Source organism: Rhinoraja longicauda, chromosome 25, assembly GCF_053455715.1.
Source record: "Rhinoraja longicauda isolate Sanriku21f chromosome 25, sRhiLon1.1, whole genome shotgun sequence".
In the NCBI taxonomy this organism is placed as follows: domain Eukaryota; kingdom Metazoa; phylum Chordata; class Chondrichthyes; order Rajiformes; family Arhynchobatidae; genus Rhinoraja; species Rhinoraja longicauda.
In genome coordinates, this window is record NC_135977.1 from 10,245,109 (window position 1) to 10,268,779 (window position 23,671).

At 40.3% G+C, this 23,671-nt stretch overlaps 1 protein-coding gene across 14 annotated transcripts in view; it reads right to left on the reverse strand.

Moving 5' to 3' along the window:
- Positions 1 to 23,671, reverse strand: part of LOC144605650 (citron Rho-interacting kinase-like) — a 140,183-nt gene that overhangs the window by 101,151 nt on the left and 15,361 nt on the right. For 11 of the 14 annotated variants that reach the window (XM_078421109.1, XM_078421102.1, XM_078421110.1 and 8 more), the window contains exons 6-8: positions 22,394 to 22,597; positions 20,044 to 20,197; positions 8,671 to 8,854 (exon numbers count right to left, since the gene is read on the reverse strand). In XM_078421109.1, coding sequence (XP_078277235.1) covers positions 8,671 to 8,854; positions 20,044 to 20,197; positions 22,394 to 22,597 — 542 coding nt within the window. Of the gene's footprint in view, positions 1 to 8,670; positions 8,855 to 9,370; positions 9,431 to 15,311; positions 15,328 to 15,811; positions 15,870 to 20,043; positions 20,198 to 22,393; positions 22,598 to 23,671 lie in introns of those variants that run through there. The other 3 variants (XM_078421115.1, XM_078421116.1, XM_078421114.1) reach the window with 3 other exon arrangements.

A 23,671-nucleotide genomic window follows, 5' to 3' on the forward strand; every position in this document is an offset into this window, starting at 1 on the left:
CCAGTTTAAGAATAAGGGGGTAGGCCATTTAGAACTGAGATGAGGAAAAACTTTTTCACACAGAGAGTTGTGAATTTGTGGAATTCTCTGCCAGTGGCAGTGGAGGCCGATTCACCGGATGCATTCAAAAGAGAGTTGGATGGAGCTCTTAGGGCTAGTGGAATCAAGGGATATGGGGAGAAGGCAGGAACGGGGTACTGATCGTGGATATTCCGCCAATATCACTGATTGGCGGTGCTGGCTCGAAGGGCTGAATGGCATATTCCTGCACCAATTGTCTATGTATCTATGATACAGCCAAGAATGCACACCAATGCCTCTACATCCTCAGGAAATTTGGCATGACTCTTACCAATTTTTACAGATGCACCATAGAAAGCATCCTTTCCGAATACATCACAGCTTTGTGTGGCAAATGATCTGTGCAAGAAAATACAGAGCCGTGAACCCAGCCTCGCCCAGTATGCATACCAGTCTCCCCCTTATTGACTCCACCTACACCACGGTATCTTGGGAAAGCAGCCAACAAGGATCAAGGACTGGTCATTTTCTTTTCTCCCCTCTTCTCTAAGGTAGAAGATATAAAAGCTTAAAAGGACAAGCCACCAGATTCAAGAACGACTTCTTCCCAGTTGTCATCTGAGTCTTGAAGGACCTCGTATAAGTTAAGGATGTATTCATGATCTTCCAATCTATCTTGTTGTGGCCCTTGCACATTTTGTCTATCTCCACTATTCTTGCAGCTGTAACACTATATGTTCATATTCTTTGTTGTATCTGGTACCCAAGTGTGGAACGATTGCAGTCAAATGGTATGATCTGCCCGGATTACATGCAAAACAAAGTTTTCACTGCATCTCGATGCAGTTAACAATAATAAACCCTCACTGGAAGCCAAATTGAATAAAGTAGAGAAACTCTTATTCAGAATAGCCCAAAACCAGTGAGAGGGCGTGCAGAAAGGAACTGCAGATGCTGGTATCTACCGAAGATAGACACAAAGTGCTGGAGTAACTCAGCAGGTCAGGCATCATCTCTGGAGAAAAAGCCAGAGAGAGGAGGGGAACTCAGTCTGAAGAAGGATCCCGACCCAAAACGTCACCTGAAATCCTTTTTCTCCATTGCCTGACCCATTGAGTTACTCCAGCGCACTTTGTGTTTAGCTCTAGAAGTTAGAGCGCCCCAGGTCTGCAAACTGATAAAATCCACAGATGAAAACAATCAGACATCAGTATAATATATGATTGAGTCATGCACCGTGAACCACTAAAACCGCTCATCAGTACACTCATCCAACTGGCAAATATCACACTGGTAATAAGACTCAAGTGCATGCATCTATGAGCTAAAAGTAGCCTGCACATGATGCATGCAACTCAGGGAACTGCTGCATGACCCCGAGCAATAGTCGTGTTCAAAGCACAGCGCTGGGAAAAGAACATCCCTGTTGACACGAGGGAGACAGTTATCTCATGACTCCTTTCATTCTGACGCGCTTAATATCACAAAGAGTACATAAAGGAAACAAAATGAGAGCTTTGCAGAATTTTTTTAATTTACAGTATGCAAATGTTTTGCCCGAGCTGTCTGCAAAAGGATTAATGATGAAAAACAAGCTGGTGATTAAAGTTTATTTCCCTTTCGCTGAACAAACAGTTCAAAAATTGACTGTTGCAGCAGACAATGAGGAAGAGAGATTCTGAGTGTGTCAAAAGGAACTGCAGATACTGGTTTATACCGAACATAAATACAAACTGCTGGGGTGAGGATCCCTACCCGAAACGTCACCCATCCTTTTTCTCCATTCATGCTGCCTGATCCAAGAAAGATTTAGATTTGAGCAAGTCTGTATCAATGGACCAGTCAAACGGACATAAAGTAGCAAGTGAAGTTCAATCCAGAGAAATAATGATGGTGCACTTGAAGACGACAAAATAGACATGGGAATTAATAATAAATGGGACACTGAGAAATAGAGAATAGAGAGTATTTGGAGTGCCTGTCCATTAATCTCTGACAGTAGAGAAGTATATATGCAAGGTGGTTCAGAAGGCAAATCGATGCCCTCCAAGGCATGTAATACAATAGTTAGTTTGATCACAGTTAAAGTACTGCGCACGATTCATGTCATCACTTTACACAATGGATGTGACTGCATCGTGTACAAACAAGGGTCATTACTCTGACTGGAGATCTTTTATGATATGATGACATGTTGGCTAAAGTACAGTTCAATTCTTTGAGAAAAAAGGAAACTGAGAACTTTAGACGATAGTGCGGAAGCAGGCCCTCTGGCCCGCCGTGTCCGCACCGTTCAGCAATCACCCGTACACTAGCACTGTTCTATACACTAGGGACAACTTACAATTTTGCCTAGTGTACGTCTTTGGAATTTGGGAGGAAACCGTTGCACCCGAAGAAAACCTATGTGGTCACAGGGAGAACGTACAAACTCTGTACAGACAGCAGCCATTGTCAGGAGATATGTATTGAGAGGCCTAGAAGGAATAAGAACCAATTTCCTTAAGCAGGAGAGTAATAGCTGTGGGCGAAGGCTTATTATGATAGGCAAAGTGATTACAGGATTGATGAAAAAAAAAACTTTTATGAAAGAGGAGAATTTGGATTTCACGACCTATAAAAATGGCAGAGACAGAGACCGATCACATTTAAATAGTATTTGATGAGCATTTGATGAGCTGGTGTGGACCAAGAACTGGATAGCTTTGCTTGACCAGCATGGAACATTGGACTCCTCCTATGCCATACACATCTACGATCACAAAAGTGTCGAACCAGGAAGTAGTTAAAATCTTGTGAAAAGTAGTGACTGCTTACAAAATGTGAGAACCAAAAATAACATTCAATTATAATCTCACCCACCACAGACATATACTACAGCTCGGGCTCAAAATATATTGTGGTTGCAAATATAAAGGATTGCAGTGCATAAATGGTTATAAAGAGTATTGCTATTTAAATAAAAAGTTCTATACCATGGGAACAACAACTCCTTTAAAACAAGCATCTGTCCCTTTTTGATATGATGAGGTGTGATAATATCTATTGTAAGAGCATTGGGATTGCACTGGTGCGTTGAAACATTTGTGTTCAAGTTCAGAATTTCAATTCAAGATCGGCCATGTAGAAGCCGGAGCAAATGGAACAAAAGGAGAAGCCAGCTACGAGTGATGTTGTTGCCCCTAGAGCTCTGTGGAATTCTCTGCCACAGAAGGTAGTTGAGGCCAGTTCATTGGCTATATTTAAGAGGGAGTTAGATGTGGCCCTTTTTGCTAAAGGGATCAGGGGGTATGGAGAGAAGGCAGGTACAGGCTACTGAGCTGAATGATCAGCCATGATCATATTGAATGGCGGTGCAGGCTCGAAGGGCCGAATGGCCTACTCCTGCACCTATTTTCTATGTTTCTATGTTTCTATGTTTCTATTTTATGTACATTTCTAATGCAAATTTAGAACAATGCCACATAAAAGCAGAAGCAATGATGTACATATGTCTTGAGCTTCCTAACTAACTTCTATTTCATCCTTTATCCCACCTGATCTCCACAATCCTTAATTTTCTTTATGCCAAAAATTTATTGATTCCATTACTGTACATATTCAACAACTGGAGTAGGTGGGTATTACATGAAATCAGAGAATTCAATGCTCATGCCGGTGGGTTGTAAAGTACCCAAGCAGACTATGAAGTGCCATTCTGCCATTTTGTGTGTGGCCTCGCTCTAGCAATGGAAGAGGACAGGGACAGAAAAGTCATTATTTGGGTTGGGAAAGGGAACTAAAGTTGGCAACCGGGAGATCCAGCAGCAAATGCAATCCAACAATTCAAAAAAAGAGACAACAGGGGACTGCAAACCAGTTCAGTAGTAGGGAAAGTGCAAGAAACTATTGTTAAGGAAAAGGGGACTAAGAAAATAATAATTGGAATAGGTAGAGTCAACATAGATTTACTAAATGGAAATTTTGAACTTTTGTAATTTTAACTTGCAGAAGGGAGTGATATGGTGCACATATAAACATGCCACACAAACGGAATCTAGGCATTAGTGTTGGTAGACTAGTGGGAATTGAGGATTGGTAAACTTACAGGAATAAACATATGTTCGCAACTACAGATTACAGAGATCAGTGCTTGGTTCCATATATTGACAATGTATTATAACAATTTGGATTAATTGCAATATATCTCAATTTGATGTTAATACAAAATTTGGTGGGAGCGAGAGCCCAGGAGGATGCAAAGGGACTTCAGAGGAAATTGGTGGGCCGGGTGAATGGGAAAGGAAGTGGCAGGTAGACTACAATATGGAAAAGAAATGCAAGGACAACCATTTTGTTAAAGTAAATGGAAAAGACTATTTTGAAAAAGATGAGAGGCTCAGAAGAACCTGCCTGTTCTTGTACACAAATCATTGGAAGTTGACAATAAGGATTTAGGAAGTCAGCCTGTATGTTGGGCTGTATTGTAAGAGGATATTAGTACATTGATACAATTATACGGAATCTTGTTAAGATTATATCTAGAATTTTGTGACTTCAGAACGAGAGGCAGTCTCATTAAAAAATACAAAATTATATCATAAGTTGTTTACTGTTACGCCCTTTTATAGAGTTCACCGATTTACCATTGACAAATTTAAAATTTAAATTAAAATTCTTAAGACGGCAGATGAAGAGCTGATATTTTCCCTGACTGGGGTGTCTGGAACCAAGAGTCACAGTCACAAAATAAAGGATCAGCCATTCAGGGAAGACAAGTCTTTATCAGGAGGGAAGTCAACCTTCGTGATTCTCTATCAAAAATAATGATGGTGGATCCGTTTGAGTTTATTTAGAACAAGGGAGGATAGAATGTAAACATTTAAGGGATTCAAGGCAAATTAGGATTGCATGCAAAAGTGAATTAGTGATCCTGAATGGCAGAGCAACACAAGTGACTAAATATCCAACTCCTACTTATGTTCCAACAAAATAATTAAATCGCATCTTTCACATCACATTCCACCTGCCGCCTTCTTGTCTTTCCACAACCTATCTTTATGCAGACTTTGCATCTTCATCAAAGGTCACTTAACAAAATGTTACATTCTGTCATTTGTCTGCACTGTAAACAGTGAAGAGCCCAGTAGTGATTGCTATGGCACCCTACTAGTAGAAGTCTGCCTGACTGACAACGAGCCACTTATTTTCACCCGTTGTCCGCACTTTCCATTCACGCAAAATAACGCATAGACCTCATTTATATAACAACCGTTTGCTTGGTATCTGATCAAATACGTTTCAAAAACCTAAGTGTACTACCTCAACTGATTCCCCCAAAACTACCATATTGTTCCATCCTTAGAAAGTGCTCATTAAATTTTTCTGGCAAGATTTCACAAAATCAAATTAATACTTGATCATTCCATCATATCACGTTCCAATTATCCAAATGCCCTTTCACCATATGCTTAATAATCGCATTTTTGGGCTAGCTGATTTAGTGTTCCCACTAATCCATCCTCTGTTTTTTCCATTGTTAAATCATATCATATCATATCATATATATACAGCGCGGAAACAGGCCTTTTCGGCCCACCAAGTCCGCACTGCCCAGCGATCCCCGCACATCAACACTATCCTACACCCACTAGGGACAATTAAAAAAAAAATTTTTTTACATTTACCCAGCCAATTAACCTACATACCTGTACGTCTTTGGAGTGTGGGATATTGGGTGTCAGCTGTGATGGGGAGAAGGCAGGAGAATGGGGTTGAGAGGGAAAGATAGATTAGATTTGAATGGCGCAGTGGACTTGATGGGCCGAATGGCCTAATTCTGCTCCTATAATTTATGAACTTATGAACTTATATTGCCCAGTGTTTTATACAAAATACGAAATCTATACTTCCATGCCACATCCCATTGTTATACGAATCCATATAGACAGTCACAGGATTTTGTTTTTGTTTATCAGCTGAAATTATTAACAGTTCTATTTATCCCTGTTCTTTTGTGAGACACGTGGAACATAGTTCCCACCTGCTCTCCTACTATTCCACTAATCCCTCTTCATTAGATCCAACCCCAGGAAACAAAAATGCAGCAAGATCCATTGAATTGCGTCACACAAGTGCCTGGCAATAACAATCCCCAACAAAAAGAGTCTACTCTCCATGAATAGCATGACCATCAGTAAATATTCACCTCAGCATTTACCAGAAAGTGAACTGGACTAATCATTCAAATACTACGATTACAAGATGCATCATGATTTATAAGGCATTAATCATGGAATATTTTCCACTCGCATAGATCAGAGCAGTTACAAATATACTCAAAGTTCCTACAACGCAGGACAACGCAACCTGTCACCAGTGCATTGTGACTGCAGTGTACACTATCTACAAAATGCACTGCACTTACTTGCCAGGAATACTCCAACAACACCTTCCAAGGCAAGAATCTGCACCACATAGAAAATCAAGGACAGCAGCCACAGGATTGCAACCACATGAGAATGTCAACCCCCTGCAAATTCCTCAAGAGACAGATCACCTTGATTTGGAGCTATTTTAGTGTTTCTTCATCATTACAGGGTTAACATTCTGGAACACTCTACTCAAATGCATTGTGCCAAAAGAACTTCCCCCAAAGTGGTTCAAGAAGGAGATCTGCACCATCTGAAGAGCAATTAGCAACAGGCAACAACAACTTATCATGCCATAAATAACAAAATAGTAATCCTCTCGGAATCTTGTGTTTCACCCAGATCACATCTCAAACTTCTAATCCCCAGGGAGCATTGGGCAATCGTATCCCATCTCTCCTCACAGGTCTTCAGCAGATATAGCAAGTATAATACATGGGTGTTGGCTCTCTAAAGAAATGCGTGCCACATGGCTAACTGCTCTTTGCCACAATGGCTGGTTGACACTAGTCACTCTCCGCCTCCGTGTACGGTAGGGGGCACACAATAGAAAAGTGTTGCTTCACTAAATGCGAGTCCTTTTATAAACATCTTTGTGTGTAAATAACCAGCCACTCTCCATTCTCTTAGGAAGTGAATGAGAGTAAGAGAGACAAAGTCAATCTCACTTTCCAGATTTCTTGACTTGTCCCATTAATAGCTCTCTTGTACCATGTGCCCTGTTAGTTATTTACACACTCCTGCTTACCAAATCATATTCTTCACCTTTGTTATTTCCTGCTATTCTCCCACTTCTGAACTATTTTAAATAAAAACAATACTACATATAATATTTCTAATTTCTAGTGAAATACCACTTATCTGCCTCTTCATCTCTGTACATTCTTCCCATCCCTGGTGAACATCTCCAATAATATATTTCTAGAATTTCAATTCCATATTAAACCAAAACCAAATATATCCATTCCATTCATTCAAACAAACGTACTGGGGAGGTACTTCAAAGTGGATAAGAGTTTTCCTGTAGGAAGGAACTACAGGTGCTGGTTTACACCGAAGATAGATACAAAATGCTGGAGTAACTCAGTGTTGGAGAGTCTGAAGAATGGTCTCGACCTGAAATGTCACCCACTCCTTCTCTCCAGAGATGCTGCCTGTCCCACTGAGTTATTCCAACATTTCGTGTCTATCTACAGAGTTTTCCTGCTGCCTTTGAGACTATTCTCTCCACAGCATATCAAAGTAAACTACAGCCACTGCCGTTTGTGGGATCGTGCTGCATGCAAATTCTTTCCTACTGTTGCTTACATAACAATTGCTGCACAGTAAATAATGTTACTTTAAAGTACTCGGAGATATCTAAGACGTAACAAGGTGCTGCAAAAACTGCAAAGATACTTCCAATGCAGTTATAATAACTGAGCTAACATGAAATATATTCTTAGATTACTATTTCCCCACAATATATTCAGTTATTAGCTGTATGATGCTATCACATTAATGGATATATTAAAAATAACTTCAATAAAGTCATTGCAATTTAATCTGTCTACATCTATCAACCGAATAAAAATAGTATGGGTAATTCTGTCATCAAATTAGCTCTGGAACAGTACCTTAACAAATCATCACAATTACCAGAATCGGGTTGATATTCTTAGAAACGGCCACATCCACATCAACTTGCATTGTAGAGCGTTACTTATGTAGGATCAGGATACATACTATTGCTGCTTTAGTCCGGCTCACCAGAGTTTTTTAATGAAGTTAAAATGCCAATTGTGATATCAAAGTGTGCAGCTTGATGTTTCTCTAGGGTACGTTCATCAAAAGATATAGCTAATAGCTTTGCTACTAAATATATAACTATACATTAGAACAACCAACAGAGAGCTAAACAACAAGGCCCAAAATAAGAAAACTAGGCATAGGCTGCACCATAAGACGTGCTCAAATGCTAACTGTGGTAGTACTGCATTTATCTTAAGACCAATTAACAAATGTTGAAAAAGCAAAAATTCTCAATGAGTTAACTCTGTTGGGGCACTTTGAAAGTCAATGATTTTTCTGTGAAGAAATCTTTATAATTTCCAGGGTAGTTAAAATGTCAACATGTAACTATCTTGTATAGAGATTTCAAACCAGAATTGCCTGACTTCAACTGCACATTGAAACACTCCACCACTTTCTTGATCTACTTACACTTACTATTAAAGAGTTAACTAGTGATTACACTTACTCTGAACGAGAGAGTACAGCCAGTGTCTTGGTAAAGGACAATCCTACGAAAGGCAAGTCCTCCCCTGTAAAACCCGATTTGTTCAGCTGCTGTGCCTTTATCATGGGGCGTGATATTTTTTCTGGCTCATCGAAATTGGACACATCATCATCAGTTTCCAGGGTGGGTACAAAAGGAGGTGGAACTGCAAGGGAAACACAAGATATGTTGAAATTCAGCAATAGAGGGGAGACCAAAGAGGTAACAGTCGGCATGTATTCTTCAATAAATATAGGAAGTGAGTCACTACTGAAGCAGTCTGTTCAATAGGCTGTCACAGCTCATTACATCAGTTTGAGGTAAAAGTGGATCTTACTCACAGATAACCTGACAGCCATAAAGGTTGGTTCTAATACAATCCTGTAATTGCATTAAATAGCTCCTTTGCAAAATATTTTCAATGTATTTACATAAAGACATATACAGGTGGAACATGATAAACAGTAATCTGGGCACTATCCATTCCCATGTTTACAAAATACATACCTTATTCCATGTCAAAGAATTTCTGACAATAAATAAGTTCATTATACACATATATTTGTACAACACATTGTTATAATTAAGAGCCAAAATAGTTACATTATAGATTTCTTTTCATTCAAATCCAGAACACAGCTAACCAACAATGAAGAGGCAGGCTCCAAAGATCATTACTTACATAGCATCCTGAAAACACTGTTACCATCAAATTATTCTGGTAATCCTCAATTCCTCAAGACTCCTCCCTGAAAATGACTAATCGGATACTGCTGCAAAGCCAACTGACAGTGGCAGATTGCAGCCTGCAGAAACTTTCTTTCTGCACCGCAAGTACAATTTTTCGATAATGAATATGCCAGCAGCTAAATTCAGTCAGCATTGCAGTACTTGTGCCAATCTACTTCTGAAAGACTGCAGGTTTAACCATGGCAGTTCTGAGCTGGAGAGTCTTGCAGCAAAGCTTCCACACAGGATCACATTGCTCACGCCTTCCCAACAACACCACTGACAATTAGCCGATGGGAGCCTTTCAATGGATATAATGTTAATCTGCTGTGCTGTAAACGGAGAGATCGATGAGTGCTATAGCATTCAGGCACACAATCGATTTGAACCACTCAATACTGTGGTTTCGAACCTTACAATTTTGGTTGGACTGCACCATTTGGCAGAGCAGTAATACTCATGACAAGAGAGTGGGCAGGCCATATTTTACACTAACTAAGCAGCTTTATCGTCTATAAAGTATTCCACAGCAGATTGGATCAGCAATTTACATTGTCTCATAACATTACCAAAACTATGGCAGTTTACAGACCAGGATTAAAAAGTTTAATGAGAAAGTCTGGAAATTAAGGGAATATTTAAAGTCTACATAGCCTATAGCAAATGCTATGATTACATTAATCTTGCATAAATCAGAGGAGACAAATACAAAAAATACACTACAGAGGATCAAATAGTTACACAAGGCATTAAACCCTTCCTGGCTCATTTTCAGTTTCATTAAGTAGCAAGAATTAGCAGATTTGGGAAATTTGAAATACAAAGACAATGCTGGATACGTTCGGAACTTAACCAACTGAATTTGATTTCTCACACATATGCAATTTGGCCATGTCTCTGTTCCAATTTTCTTTGATTTACTTCCACAAAGAAGTGAGGGTTTTTTTAACCTTAACTGATCGCCTTTTCTCGTAAACATTACAGATATCATAACATGGCAACTAAGATAGATGGGCAGAAACAATATCAAAATGTAGGTTGTGGAGTCAACCCAACAAGTTCCTCAATTTCATTATTGTTTAGTTTCAAGATTAAACATTGAAACTTCTTTTGGCTCAGCACGGCCATGCCAACATTCATATAGTTCCATGTTATCCTACTTTCTCATCCACTCCCTCCATACTTGGGCCAATTTACAGAGGCTAATTAACCTACAAATCTCCATGTTTTTGGGATGTGGGAGGAGACCAGAGCAACCGGAGGAAACCCACAAGGACACAGGGTGAATGTGTAAGCTCCTCACAGACAGCACCTGAGATCAGGATTGAACCTAGGTCTCTGGCACTGCGAGGCAGAAGCTCTACCAGCTGCATCACTGTGCCACACTTCGCAGTATGTGGTCCAAGAAATAAACGCAAATTAGTAGAATTAGCAAAGCCCACTGAACAAGTTTGGCACTCAGAAAAGATTACTATATATAAACCTGAAAGAGTTCAGCCCGAAACAAACATGCATCTCCCCCTTAGATAGACACAATAATCTAGAGTAACTCAGCGGGACAGGCAGCATCTCTGGAGAGAAGAAAAGGGTGAAATTTCAGGCCGAGGCCCTTATTTAGCCTCCCCCTTGCATCTTAGCCCACGTTTGTTTGTTCAGCCCAAAACAAACATGCATCTCCCCCTTGTTCTTAATTCCATTTTATTTCTGCATTCTGGTTATTGTAATTTTGCGATTGTAGCAACATGAGCTGTGACAAGCTTAATGCCAATTGCTACTGTATTTGCAGTTCCAGTTTTTTCCCCTCTATTTCTAGCCTATTTCTCTCTCTTTTTGGTTCCCTTCCTTCCCTCACCATGCACCATTTCCCAACTGAGACAGGTTTCAGTAAATGCTGTACTGCAACCAACCACCAGATGGCATGCAAGTGCAGCTTTGGAGATATAACGTTCTTCCTGCAGACATTTCAATCTTCTCGAGAGAGATACAAAATGCTGGAGTAACTCAGAGGATCAGGCAGCATCTCTCCAGAAAAGGAATAGGTGACGTTTCAGGTCGAGACAGGGTTCCGGCCCAAAACGTCACCCATTCCTTTTCTCCAGAGATGCTGCCTGACCTACTGAGTTACTCCAGCATTTTGTGCCTATTCTCAGTGTAAAACAGCATCTGCAGTTCCTTGCTATACTTTCCATGTTCTGGATTGGAAATCATTGGCATTCCCCTTACTCCCACCAGTAAACCTGCATTTGGCTCCATATATGTAATCATTCCCAAAACAATGTATTTCATTCATGATCTACAATAACTTTGCAATGATATGTGTTTCAAAGTCCAGCATATACAATTTAATGGCAGTTGGCATTTTGGGTTCTGTTTCCGTGTCCGGTTTCCCATTATTTAGCATTCAAATTGTTTTATTGTAGAAGTTATGAATTATTCCATGGCTGTGAAATATGCTCATCCTACCCCAAAGAAAAATGCACAAGATGCCACGCTGAGGCAGTCAGACTTGAATACAAGTAGATGAAATAGATGGGGATTTTGACATTTAGTGCCAGGTCAACCATTCAATAAGATCACGGTTAAACTTTTTTTTCCAATCTCACTTTTCTGCACTAATCCCATATATCATAAATGGCCCAAAACGGCCTCTCTCTTTGCATCCATTTAGCAAACGAGTTTTCAAACATGTCTGGGTGTAAGATACCAAAGATTCACACCATTTGGTTGAAGAAATTGCTCATCTCTATATTGAATGATTGACCCCTTTTTTAGGAACATAACCCATGGTTCTAAACACGCTAGATAGGGGAAACATCTACTTTACATCTCCCTGTCACATCCTTAAAAATGTATATTTCAATGAGACCGCCTCTCAGTTATCTACACTCAAGAACACAGCAAAGAGTAGCCGGAAGCCAGAGAATTGGGAAACTTTCATAGGACAACAGAAGGTAACAAAACGGGCAATACGGGCTGAAAAGATGAAGTACGAGGGGAAGCTGGCCAAGAATATAAAGAAGGACAGTAAAAGCTTCTTTAGATATGTTAAGAGAAAAAGACTAGCAAAGTCAAATGTGGGTCCCTTGAAGGCAGACACAAGTGAAATTATTATGGGTAACAAGGAAATGGCAGAAGAGTTGAACAGGTACTTCGGATCTGTCTTCACTAAGGAAGAGTACAGAGGATCTAGGGGGGTAGAGGAACTGAAAGAAATTTTCATTAGGTGAGAAATAGTATTATAGACAATAGACAATAGACAATAGGTGCAGGAATAGGCCATTCAGCCCTTCGAGCCAGCACCGCCATTCAATGCGATCATGGCTGATCACTCTCAATCAGTACCCCGTTCCTGCCTTCTCCCCATACCCCCTCACTCCGCTATCCTTAAGAGCTCTATCCAGCTCTCTCTTGAAAGCATCCAACGAACTGGCCTCCACTGCCTTCTGAGGCAGAGAATTCCACACCTTCACCACTCTCTGACTGAAAAAGTTCTTCCTCATCTCCGTTCTAAATGGCCTACCCCTTATTCTTAAACTGTGGCCCCTTGTTCTGGACTCCCCCAACATTGGGAACATGTTTTCTGCCTCTAATGTGTCCAATCCCCTAATTATCTTATATGTTTCAATAAGATTGGGTAGACTAAGATTAGTATTGGGTAGACTAATGGGACTGAAGGATGATAAATCCCCTGGGCTTGATGGTCTGCATCCCAGGGTCCTCAGGGAGGTGGCTCTAGAAATAGTGGAAGCATTGGTGATCATTTTCCAATGTTCAATAGATTCGGGATCAGTTCCTGTGGATTGGAAGATAGCTAATGTTATCCCACTTTTCAAGAAAGGAACGAGAGAGAAAATGGGGAATTAGACCAGTTAGCCTGACTTTGGTGGTGGGAAAGATGCTGGAGTCAATTAATAAAGAGGTAATAACGGTGCATTTGGATGGCAGTAAAAGGATAAGTCCAAGTCAGCATGGATTTATGAAAGGGGAATCTTCTGGAATTTGAGGACATGACAAGTAAAATGGATGAAGGGAAGCCAGTGGATGTAATGTATCGAGACTTTCAGAAAGCCTTTGATAAGGTCCCGCACGGGAGATTGGTGAATAAAATTAGAGCACATGGTATTGGGGGTAGGGTGTTGACATGGATAGAAAATTGGTTGGCAGACAGGAAGCAAAGATTAGGAGTAAACGGGTCCTTTTCAGAATGGCAGGCAGTGGCGAGTGGAGTGCCGCAAGGCTCGGTGTTGGGGCCACAATTGTTTACCATATATATTAATGATTTGGAAGAGGGTATTAGAAGCAACACTAGCAAGTTTGCGGATGACACAAAGCTGGGTGGCAGTGTAAACTGTGAAGAGGATGTTAGGAGGTTGCAGGGTGACCTGGACAAGTTGAGTGAGTGGGCAGATGCGTGGCAGATGCAGTACAATATAGATAAATATGAGGTTATCCACTTTGGCGGCAGAAACGAGGCAGATTATTATCTCAATGGAGTTAGGTTAGGTAAGGGGGAGGTGCAGCGAGAACTGGGTGTCCTTGTACACCAGTCACTGAAAGTTGGCGTGCAGGTACAGCAGGCAGTGAAGAAAGCTAATGGAATGTTGGCCTTCATAACAAGAGGATTTCAGTATAGGAGTAAAGAGGTTCTTATGCAGTTGTATAGGGCCCTGGTAAGACCACATCTGGAGTATTGTGTAGTTTTGATCTCCTAATTTGAGGAAGGACATCCTTGTAATTGAAGCAGTGCAGCTTAGGTTCACGAGATTGATCCCTGGGATGGCAGGACTGTCATATGAGGAAAGATTGAAAAGACTAGGCTTGTATTCACTGGAGTTAGAAGGATCTTATAGAAACATGTAAAATTATAAAAGGACTGGACAAACTAGATGCAGGAAAAATGTTCCCAATGTTGGGCGAGTCCAGAACCAGGGGCCACAGTCTTAGAATAAAGGGGAGGCCATTTAAAACTGAGGTGAGAAAAAACTTTTTCATCCAGAGAGTTGTGAATCTGTGGAATTCTCTGCCACAGAGGGCAGTGGGAGCCAAATCACTGGATGGATTTAAGAGAGTTAGGTAGAGCTCTTGGGCCTAGTGGAATCAAGGGATATGGGGAGAAGGCAGGGCACGGGGTATTGATTGGGAACGATCAGCCATGATCACAATGAATGGTGGTGCTGGCTCGAAGGGCCGAATGGCCTCCTCCTGCACCTATTTTCTATGTTTCTATGTAAGAATGTATAAACCTACAATTGTAATCTTTCCGCATAAAGCAAATCTGTCATTCCAGGAATTAATCTGGTGCATCTTGGCTACACACCCCTCTCCTTTATTAAGTAGGGAGACCAGACCTGTACACAACATTCCAGATGCGTTTCACCAAGTTTTGAGGTTCAGCTCCTGATTGTCGAAGACAAACATTCCATCCAAAAGGACACGAAAATTGATCTCAAAACCATTAGTCTTGAGGGAGGGAATAACAATCACCTGGAACTCTCTTGCTTGACAACCATCTACTGATGAATGCTGTAAAATTAGCAAATACTACCCGGTTCATGTTCAGAAAACCCAAATTAGTCGAATAGCATTCAAATATTTGCTGCCAAGTCTTGAATAAAATTGATCTTCTGGATTACACCCTGGAGGGCTGTAAACAATTGTCAAACAGCAGAATATACAAGTCACTAGCTTCGAAAGAAGGGAGTAATAAAAAACAAATCATCGAGGCAAATAGATTACACAAGGACGTCTTAGTGCTTTCACTTCATATTTACAAAGTGGAATCTGTATTAAAGTATTATGACATAAAATATTTCATTAGCAGAAATTCATTAATTTATTCTCGAATATTTGGAGCCATTACAAAAATAGATTAGGTAATAAAACAAATTACTAACTAGAGTTCAGTTCTCAGCTTTACTTCACCCATGGCATTGAAGGGGTTAGCATGAAGATTGGCTACTGTAATTATGCTGTAGATCAATGTGAGCCCATCCTTCAGAGGGATGGAACACCTACACACTGTTCATGTACTGTAGCACTGCTTACACTGGCAATCCCGTTTCCATGGCATCCTATTCCATTCAGACGTTAACGCTGCATTATATGGATTCATGAAATAAACCAAAACATGCTTCCATCCCTGCAATGCAATACCATCCCTCATGAACAAGATCAACATCAGATATAAATCAACCTATTATGGAAAACAAGTAACCAGCATCCACAATCCAGTTATTGAATTATCTAAATTAATCTAAGTTGACTGATGACCAACAGCTATTTTCTAGTCATCAAAGTCCATAGCAGGTTAACACATCAGTAACATTTATCTTATTTGAGCACCACTGTATTTGATATTGACTCGTTACATTACTGGAGCAACAGTACACATTACCCATTTCTGAAGGGAAGAGCTCACATGTGCCATATAGATTTTTCCTCACTGCATAACCGTCGATGTGCGACTCGTTCTAAAGTCCTTGTTACAAGTCCACAGAATAGGTGGTGGTAGAGATGTAAAAGCAGAACGCTCGCCAAATGTTAAATAGTGTTTAACACAGATAAAATCTGCACGTTTTTGATCATTGAAACGGGGATCAATATTAGTCTCATAATGCTCCAGAAAAAAAATTGCTCATTTAATCTAAGGTTGTTGTTACAAAAAAAAACAGGGCTTGATTTTTTTTTAGCTTTCATTTTTAGTGCAGTTCTGGAGTGGGTTTTTTTACTATCGATGTTTGGCAAAATCAATTTTCAGTTACAAATAAAAACTTTAGACGATTGGATCAATTTCCTATTTCTACTAAGTTATTAGCAAATTATATTAACAATGATAATGCCTGCACATTCAAAGCTGGTCATTGCCATCGTCGTTTTTAATAACCTGGGTTTCCCCTATCATATCACTAGTCAAGGGATTAGAGTCATAGAGTCCTACAGCACAGAAAGAGGCCCTTCGGCCCATCGCGTCCGTGCCGCCCGTTACCAAACACAGTCTAATTTTAATCCCATTTTCCCGCATTTGGACCGTAGCCCTGAATGTTGTACCATTTCAAGTGCCCATCCAAATGCCTCTTAAACGTTGTGAGTGTTCCCGCCTCCACCACCACCCCAGGCAGTGAATTCCAGACTCCAACCACCCTCTGGGTGAAAAAGTTCTTTCTCACATCCCCCCGAAACCTCCCTCCCCTTACCCTGTATCTATGTCCCCTCGTTGTTGAACCTTCCACCAGTGGAAGAAGTTCCCCGCCATCTACCTTATCTATGCCCCTCATGATCTTGTACACCTCGATCATGTCCCCTCTCAGCCTTCTCTGCTCCAGGGAAAACAACCCCAGTCTGCTCAGTCTCTCCTCATAGCCGAGGCCCTTCATCCCTGGCAGCATCCTGGTGAATCTCCTCTGCACCCTCTCCAAAGCTATCACATCCTTTCTATAATGTGGTGACCAGAACTGTACACAATACTCCAGCTGTGGCCTCACCAGTGTTCTGTACAATTCCATCATTACCCCCCTACTTTTATATTCGATGCCCCGGCTAATGAAAGCCAGGATTATATTAAGTATCCACAAACAAAGGTGAGTGGCCAGAGATCTGTGTCCAATATTCACATTTTAAAAGCCATTGCAGATTGACAGTAAAAAATATTGCCAAAACAGAGGTATAAAATAATTATAAACAGTTCTTTTTGGAAAATAGGTCTTCGACAGAATATAGTGGACTGTCATTGTAAAAAAACAAAAAACAAATGTAGAAACTAAAGGACCAGTTCAACCATAATCAATTAATTCTGATCAGTGAGCTATTGAACACAACAAATTATACAATTTATTTCAATCCAGAGAAGCTCCTCAGACAAAATAGTGCCATGTTTTGTGTACAAGATAAATTAGGACCATACACTGAAGCTCGTGACTAGTATATGGGGGACTGAAAAGTTTTGGATAGGAGCCAAAAATATCAGACTTTAATCTACATTTGCCCCTTTGTTGCACTGCATGCTCTAATAACATTACATAGGAAAAAAACACTAATGATGTGGCATTGGTGCTCCCTTCCTATGGAACGCCATTATTCAAAATCCAAAAGCACATCTTCGTCTACATTAAAACATCCCTCAGTGTTGTTTACCTGTAGACATTGCAACTGGTTTTGAATTAGAACCTGGAAGTCCTGAGCTTCTGCCACGTTCTAAACAGTTGCTGCCTCAGATAAATTGCGCATTTAGCAGATGGCATCCCAACCTCCCCCACAATCAAAAAGCTGCAACAGTAGAGTAACATGCAACACAGAAACAGGCCAGTTGGCCCATCAAGTCAGCACCTATCATCAACTACTCATTTAACATTAATCCTGCATTAATCCCCCTTTTCCTTCAACATCCTCTTCAATTCCCCCTAGATTCTACCATTCACCTATACACTTGGGGCAATTTACAGTGGCCAGTTAACCTAGCAACCTGTACATCCTTGGGACATTGAAGAAAATCAGAGCACCCAGAGAAAACTCACTTGAGATCAGGATTGAACCTTTGGGACTGTGAGGTAATGGCTCTACTATCTACACCGCTAGGCTGCTCCAGTAATATTTGCCCCAATACCTGAAGCAAGAAACTCTTGCCTTACAAGTGGGAAATTAGTATTGTATTACATGGTGGAATCTGATCACTCTTACCAAGTATTGCTCAGGTAATTTTCCTAATGTTTCTAATCTTGACTATGTAATTAGGGCTCAATTTACCCTACAGATGAAGTGTATTTCTGTTTGCGTAAGTTCCCAAGTTTTACAATAAAAAAATTCTGAGTTAGGGAACAGCCGGAAGCTTGAGTGAGGTGCAGGAAGAATTACATGAGAAGGGACAATTATTGATGTCGGGGAAGGGAGGTGTTTGTAGAAGTTACCTAAAATTAGAGAATTCAACGTTCATACTGCTGTGTTGTAAGCTACTCAAGCAAAATACAAGGTGCATTGCAGTGGTAAATGATAAAAACATCAAGAAACCAGATTAATTATACATCTGATTCGCTTCCTCACTCTTTAAAATCTACCAAAATCTCAACAAAGTTCAAATTTAAGAGAACAAGAAATATAGACGATTCCTCAGGACGGTTGTATCGACCAGCAGTTCAGTACTATCCAGGTCAGAACAGTTATGCCACTGTACTTGATACCCATTCCAGCATCACTTTCGAGTAGATACTGGTTGTCATGGGTACCAGGCAAAGAATGCAATCAAGCAGCTCACAGTGACTAATTTATTAGTGCTTCTTTATGCTGTGCAGAGAAGGAAAGAAACAATACTTCAGGATCCCTTCCCAATAAAACAGCGTACAAATTTCCATTACCAAATCTTAAGATATTTCCAAGATCTCGGAGAATTCCTGGCAAGGCCGATATTTATTGTTCATCCATAGTTGCCCGTGAGAAGATGATAGTGAAATGCCTTCCTGAATCACGACGGGCCTTCTGTTAAAGTTGCGCCCATTGCAATGTTGGGAGGAAGTTTCAGGATTTAGATCCAGCAACAATGAAGGACTGGCAATATATTTCCAGGTATGGTTGATGCACAACTTAGAGGGAGACTAAAGGTGGTTGTAGGAGCCATTTACGCTTAAATTAGTTACTGTCATTATATTATGGCTATGTTTAATATCTCTAGTTTCTGTCTTTTTTGCATGCTTGTGGGTGTGATTTGATACGTAATGGGGAGTGTCTACATCTGAGGAGGCTAGCGTAGCCACAGAGATTGGGGGTCAGTTTAGTCTCGGAGGATGGAGAGAATACAGTTTTTTACCACAACCATACAACCACGCCGACCACGACCACACGGTAACGACTACATGATCTTTACTGTATTGTTTGAAGAAGAAACAGTTGAAAAGAACGAAAAGTTATGAATTACTCTTTTGATTTGTGCTACTTTAATAAAGACCAATTAATCAAGAAACAGCGTTTGGAAGATTTGTTTTTGTTATCTCAGAGTGTGGTGAATGCGTAAGCTATACCTCCACCCCATTCCTGAGCAGTAATGGCTATTGAAGTTGGATTTTGAGAAGGTATAGAAACTGCCATTACAGTGGTGGTGTCCCCACAACCCTGGTGCCTTGTCCTTTGTGCCAGATGATCTCACAGGTTTGGGAGGTGCGGTTAGAGGAGCCTGGATAGTAATTCAGACATGCTGTAGAAGCACACACTGCAGCCACTGTGCATTGATGGCAGAAGACATGAATGTTTAGGATAGCTGATGGGGTACCAATCAAGAGTTCTGCTTTGTCCTGAATGTTGAGTTTCTTGACAGTTGTTGGTGCTGAATTCATCCAGGTAAGCATCTGAATTGTGACTTGTATATCATGAAGGTGCCTTAGATTAACTCAGCGGATCAGGCAGCATCTCTGGAGAAAAGGAATAGGTGACATTTCGGGTCGGAACCCTTCTTTAGACTCATTATTATAATGCAACAGCATTATTGTTGTTCCTTGGCCAGCACATTAGCAAAATAATTATGTGGATCTCCCAGTCACTTTTATGTCTTTGTACACACAGTGCAGGAGGGAATTTGATCTTTATACAGTACTGCAGTGCAACAAAATATTAGAATACTTGCAACATTCAACAAAGATAACTTACTGTGCCTCATGTTGTTCCAGTTGATGTTTGTGAAGAAAGGATGGCAGATGAGTCCCTCATAATTCAAACGCTCCTTTGCTTCACACAGCAGACTTTGCACCAAATCTAGAAACTCCTTACTTGTTTTTGGCTCATCTGGAAATTTCAGAGATCTCTACAATAAGAGAACAGCATGTATATATTAACGTATAATTAAAAACTCTAAATCAACATCACATGACCATGATCACTTCCCAGGAAACATGCAGTGAGCTTCTTTTTAGATCATACTGATCAGGATTAAGATCTCACAGATCTAGTCCAGTATCTCCCGTCAAAATAATTCTGAAAACGTTCTCATTTTTTTTTTTAATTCGTCCGATCCATTATCATGTTTGTTTGAGGCACATGAAAAGATATATTTTACACATTAAGTAAAATCAAGAGATATGGGGTCGGTGGAGGAAAAGTGCCTCTGAAGTAAAACATCAGCTATGACCTTATTAAAAAGTGGAGCAAGCACCATGGTTCAAATGGTCTTACTATTTCCTTAAATTGGCCCGATCCTCAAATTCCTCAGGAAAAGCCATTCCCTGGAGAAAAATTATTAGCCGACTATTTAAATCATTTAAAAATGTAACAAATTTGCTTTGGATTTCTAAATATAAATAGCCTATGTGAATTGAAAGAACTGTGTCTCCAACCTAATAACATAGAGCAACTCATCCTGAAGAAAATAACACCAGCAATTGATGTTTACAACCCTCCAGTTAATCCCTTTTTGATTCCCAAAAATGACATTAATTCTTTACAGAGTTTAGCTAAATGTCATCGCATGGAACATTAGCAACTTTAATTATTTTAAATGGCTTACGAAGAACCCATTTTACATGCAGTTTACAGGCAGGATGTGTCTTTAAATAGAATGTTCCCAAATTTCATCCTTACATTGGACCCTGACTGGTTGCCTAATAGTTTCAAGTTGTTGAAAACATGAAAATACACTGCATCTCCTGGTTTCCCCTTATTCAACCTGTTACATCAAAGAATTACAGCAAATATATCAAACATCATTTATTTTAGTAAAATATAAAATACATTGATTCTGCATGATTGACATTTCCTAAATGTCTTGCTTAACAATGGATTTTAGCATTTTTCCAATGGCAAATGTGAGGCTATATGGCATAAAGTTTCCTGCTTTTCAACTCCTTTCTTGAATAGAGATCATAGAGTCATACAGCAAGGAAGATAGTGGGAGAACTGGGAAGGGGGAGGGGAAAGAGAGGTACAGAGGAACTATCTAAAGTTAGAGAAGTCAATGTTCATACCATCTTTTCCCCTTCACCTTAAACCTGTCCTCTAGTCCTCGATTCCCCTACCTTTTGTCAAGAGACTACCTGATCTATTCCTCTCATACGGTAAAAAAAAATTGCATGTTATCCAATCAAATCATACCACGACTTCAAGCCGTACACAAGTATACCAGGCAGTGCAAAGAGGAAAATAGCAAGAGTGCAGAATAAAGTGTTACAGCATTAGTTTATAAAGTGCAGATTAAAAAAATGCAAATGCCACAATGTGGTAGGTTGGGAGATAGGGACTACACCCATAGCTTATGAAAGGACTGTTCAGTAGTCTGATAACAGTGGAGAGGAAGCTGTTCCTGAATCTGATCGCACTTGCTTTCAAGCTTTTCTGTCTCATGCACGACAGGAGAGAGGATGACCAGATAGTAAATGGTCCTTGATTTTGGTGGCTGTTTTCTCCAGGGTGTGTGAAGTGTAGATGGAGTCAACGCAACGGTGGTGGAGGGGGGAAGGGAGGCTATCAAAGATATCCCAACCTAGCTTATTATGGCCTTGCACATGTTTTACCTACACTTTCATTACAGCTCTAACAGTATATTCTGCACTCTGCTTATTTTCTCTTTGCACTGCCTCATACACTTATGTATGACTTGATGTACTCAAGTACGTTTTGATTTGACTGAATAGCTCAAAAAATAAAGTTTTTCGCTATATCTCATTACACATGGCAATAATAAACCAATACAAGACAACCAGAATAACATTTTAACTGGAAATATTTTGATCCAAAAGTCTGGTTTACAGCAATTCTCATGAGGAACTGGGCAGCCTATATTCAGCAATTCTCACATGTCCAAGGACAGGAGCAGGGGATCACTGATTTGCAAAGTACACAGAACACCAACGCATTGTGCCATTAGGACTGCCAGAATAAACACTTTTACAGCACACAAACAGTGTGATCTATTTAAATATAAAACAGTTAAATTAGTAGGTTTTAATTGCCAAAAGTTAAACCAAACCTATATGTATTAAATACAATACCAAACGACAGTACAAACCTGGAAGTTCTTGATGTTGCTGGAAGTTTTGACTGAAGTTCCCTCAACAAATGGAGACCTTCCGTAAATCATTTCATAAGCAATCACTCCCAAGGACCACCAGTCGCACTCCACCCCATATGAGGAACATCCATCTCCATTCATCACTGTCAATACTTCAGGAGCCATGAAATCTGGTGTGCCAATTGGTAGTTTTGTGCTCACCTGTCAGAGATGCAATGGAAAATATGCACATTAAAAATATATACATTATGCTTGGAGCAAGTACCTTGGAGTTTATCTGGACAGTAAACTGGACTGGTCCAGGAACACCGAGGCCCTGTATAAGAAGGGACAGAGCCACCTGTACTTTCTGAGGAGGCTCCGCTCCTTCAACGTCTGCAGTAAAATGCTGCAGATATTCTATCAATCGATGGCGGCCAGTGCCATCTTTTTCACTGTCGTGTGCTGGGAGAGCACGGCGAAGGATGAGGATGCTGACAGAATTAACAAGCTCGTCAGGAAGGCTGGCTCCATCCTGGAGTGAAGTTGGATTCACTGGAAGTGGTCTTGGAGGGGAGGATGCTCCTCAAACTGTGGAGCATCTTGGACAATACAGCTCACCACCTCCATGACACACTGGTAAGCCTGAGGAGCACCTTCTGCAACAGACTGGTTCCACCAAGATGCAGCACAGAACCCCACAGGAGATCCTTTTTCCTTGTGTCTATCAAATTGGTACAACTCCGCCCCTTCTGTCATGGGGTAGACTGACTCCCCTTAACCCACGCTCCCCCCCCCCCCCCCCCCACCCCTCCCCCCAATTGCCCAATCTTTGCACATCCCCAATCCTGGACTTTCCACTCATCACTTTAATTTCATGTTTCATGTATCTTGTTGCATTTTATGACTGTTGGCAGACCAATTTCCTTCCTGGGATCAATAAAGTTCTATCGTATCGTAATCCAATAATTAGTTAGGCATTTCTTTTCATTCTTCATTATTGTAAAAACTATCAAGACATGGTTGGTTTTATACTGCAGATAGTTAACTGAAAACATGAAATAATAAGAGATTGAATTTACAGTACATAATAAATTTGGTGGGTGACATCAGAATGTATTTTCCTCTTGAAAAAAACAGGAAATTCCTACATCAAAAAAGTTTTACATTTTTGATTTTTAGAGTCAATTACAGTTTTAACGCATTGTAATGAAAGGCAAATTTATTTGAATGGCGGGCAAGTTATTTTAAATACTTAAAACTCTACCTCAACATTGAACATCATTCCACCATTCA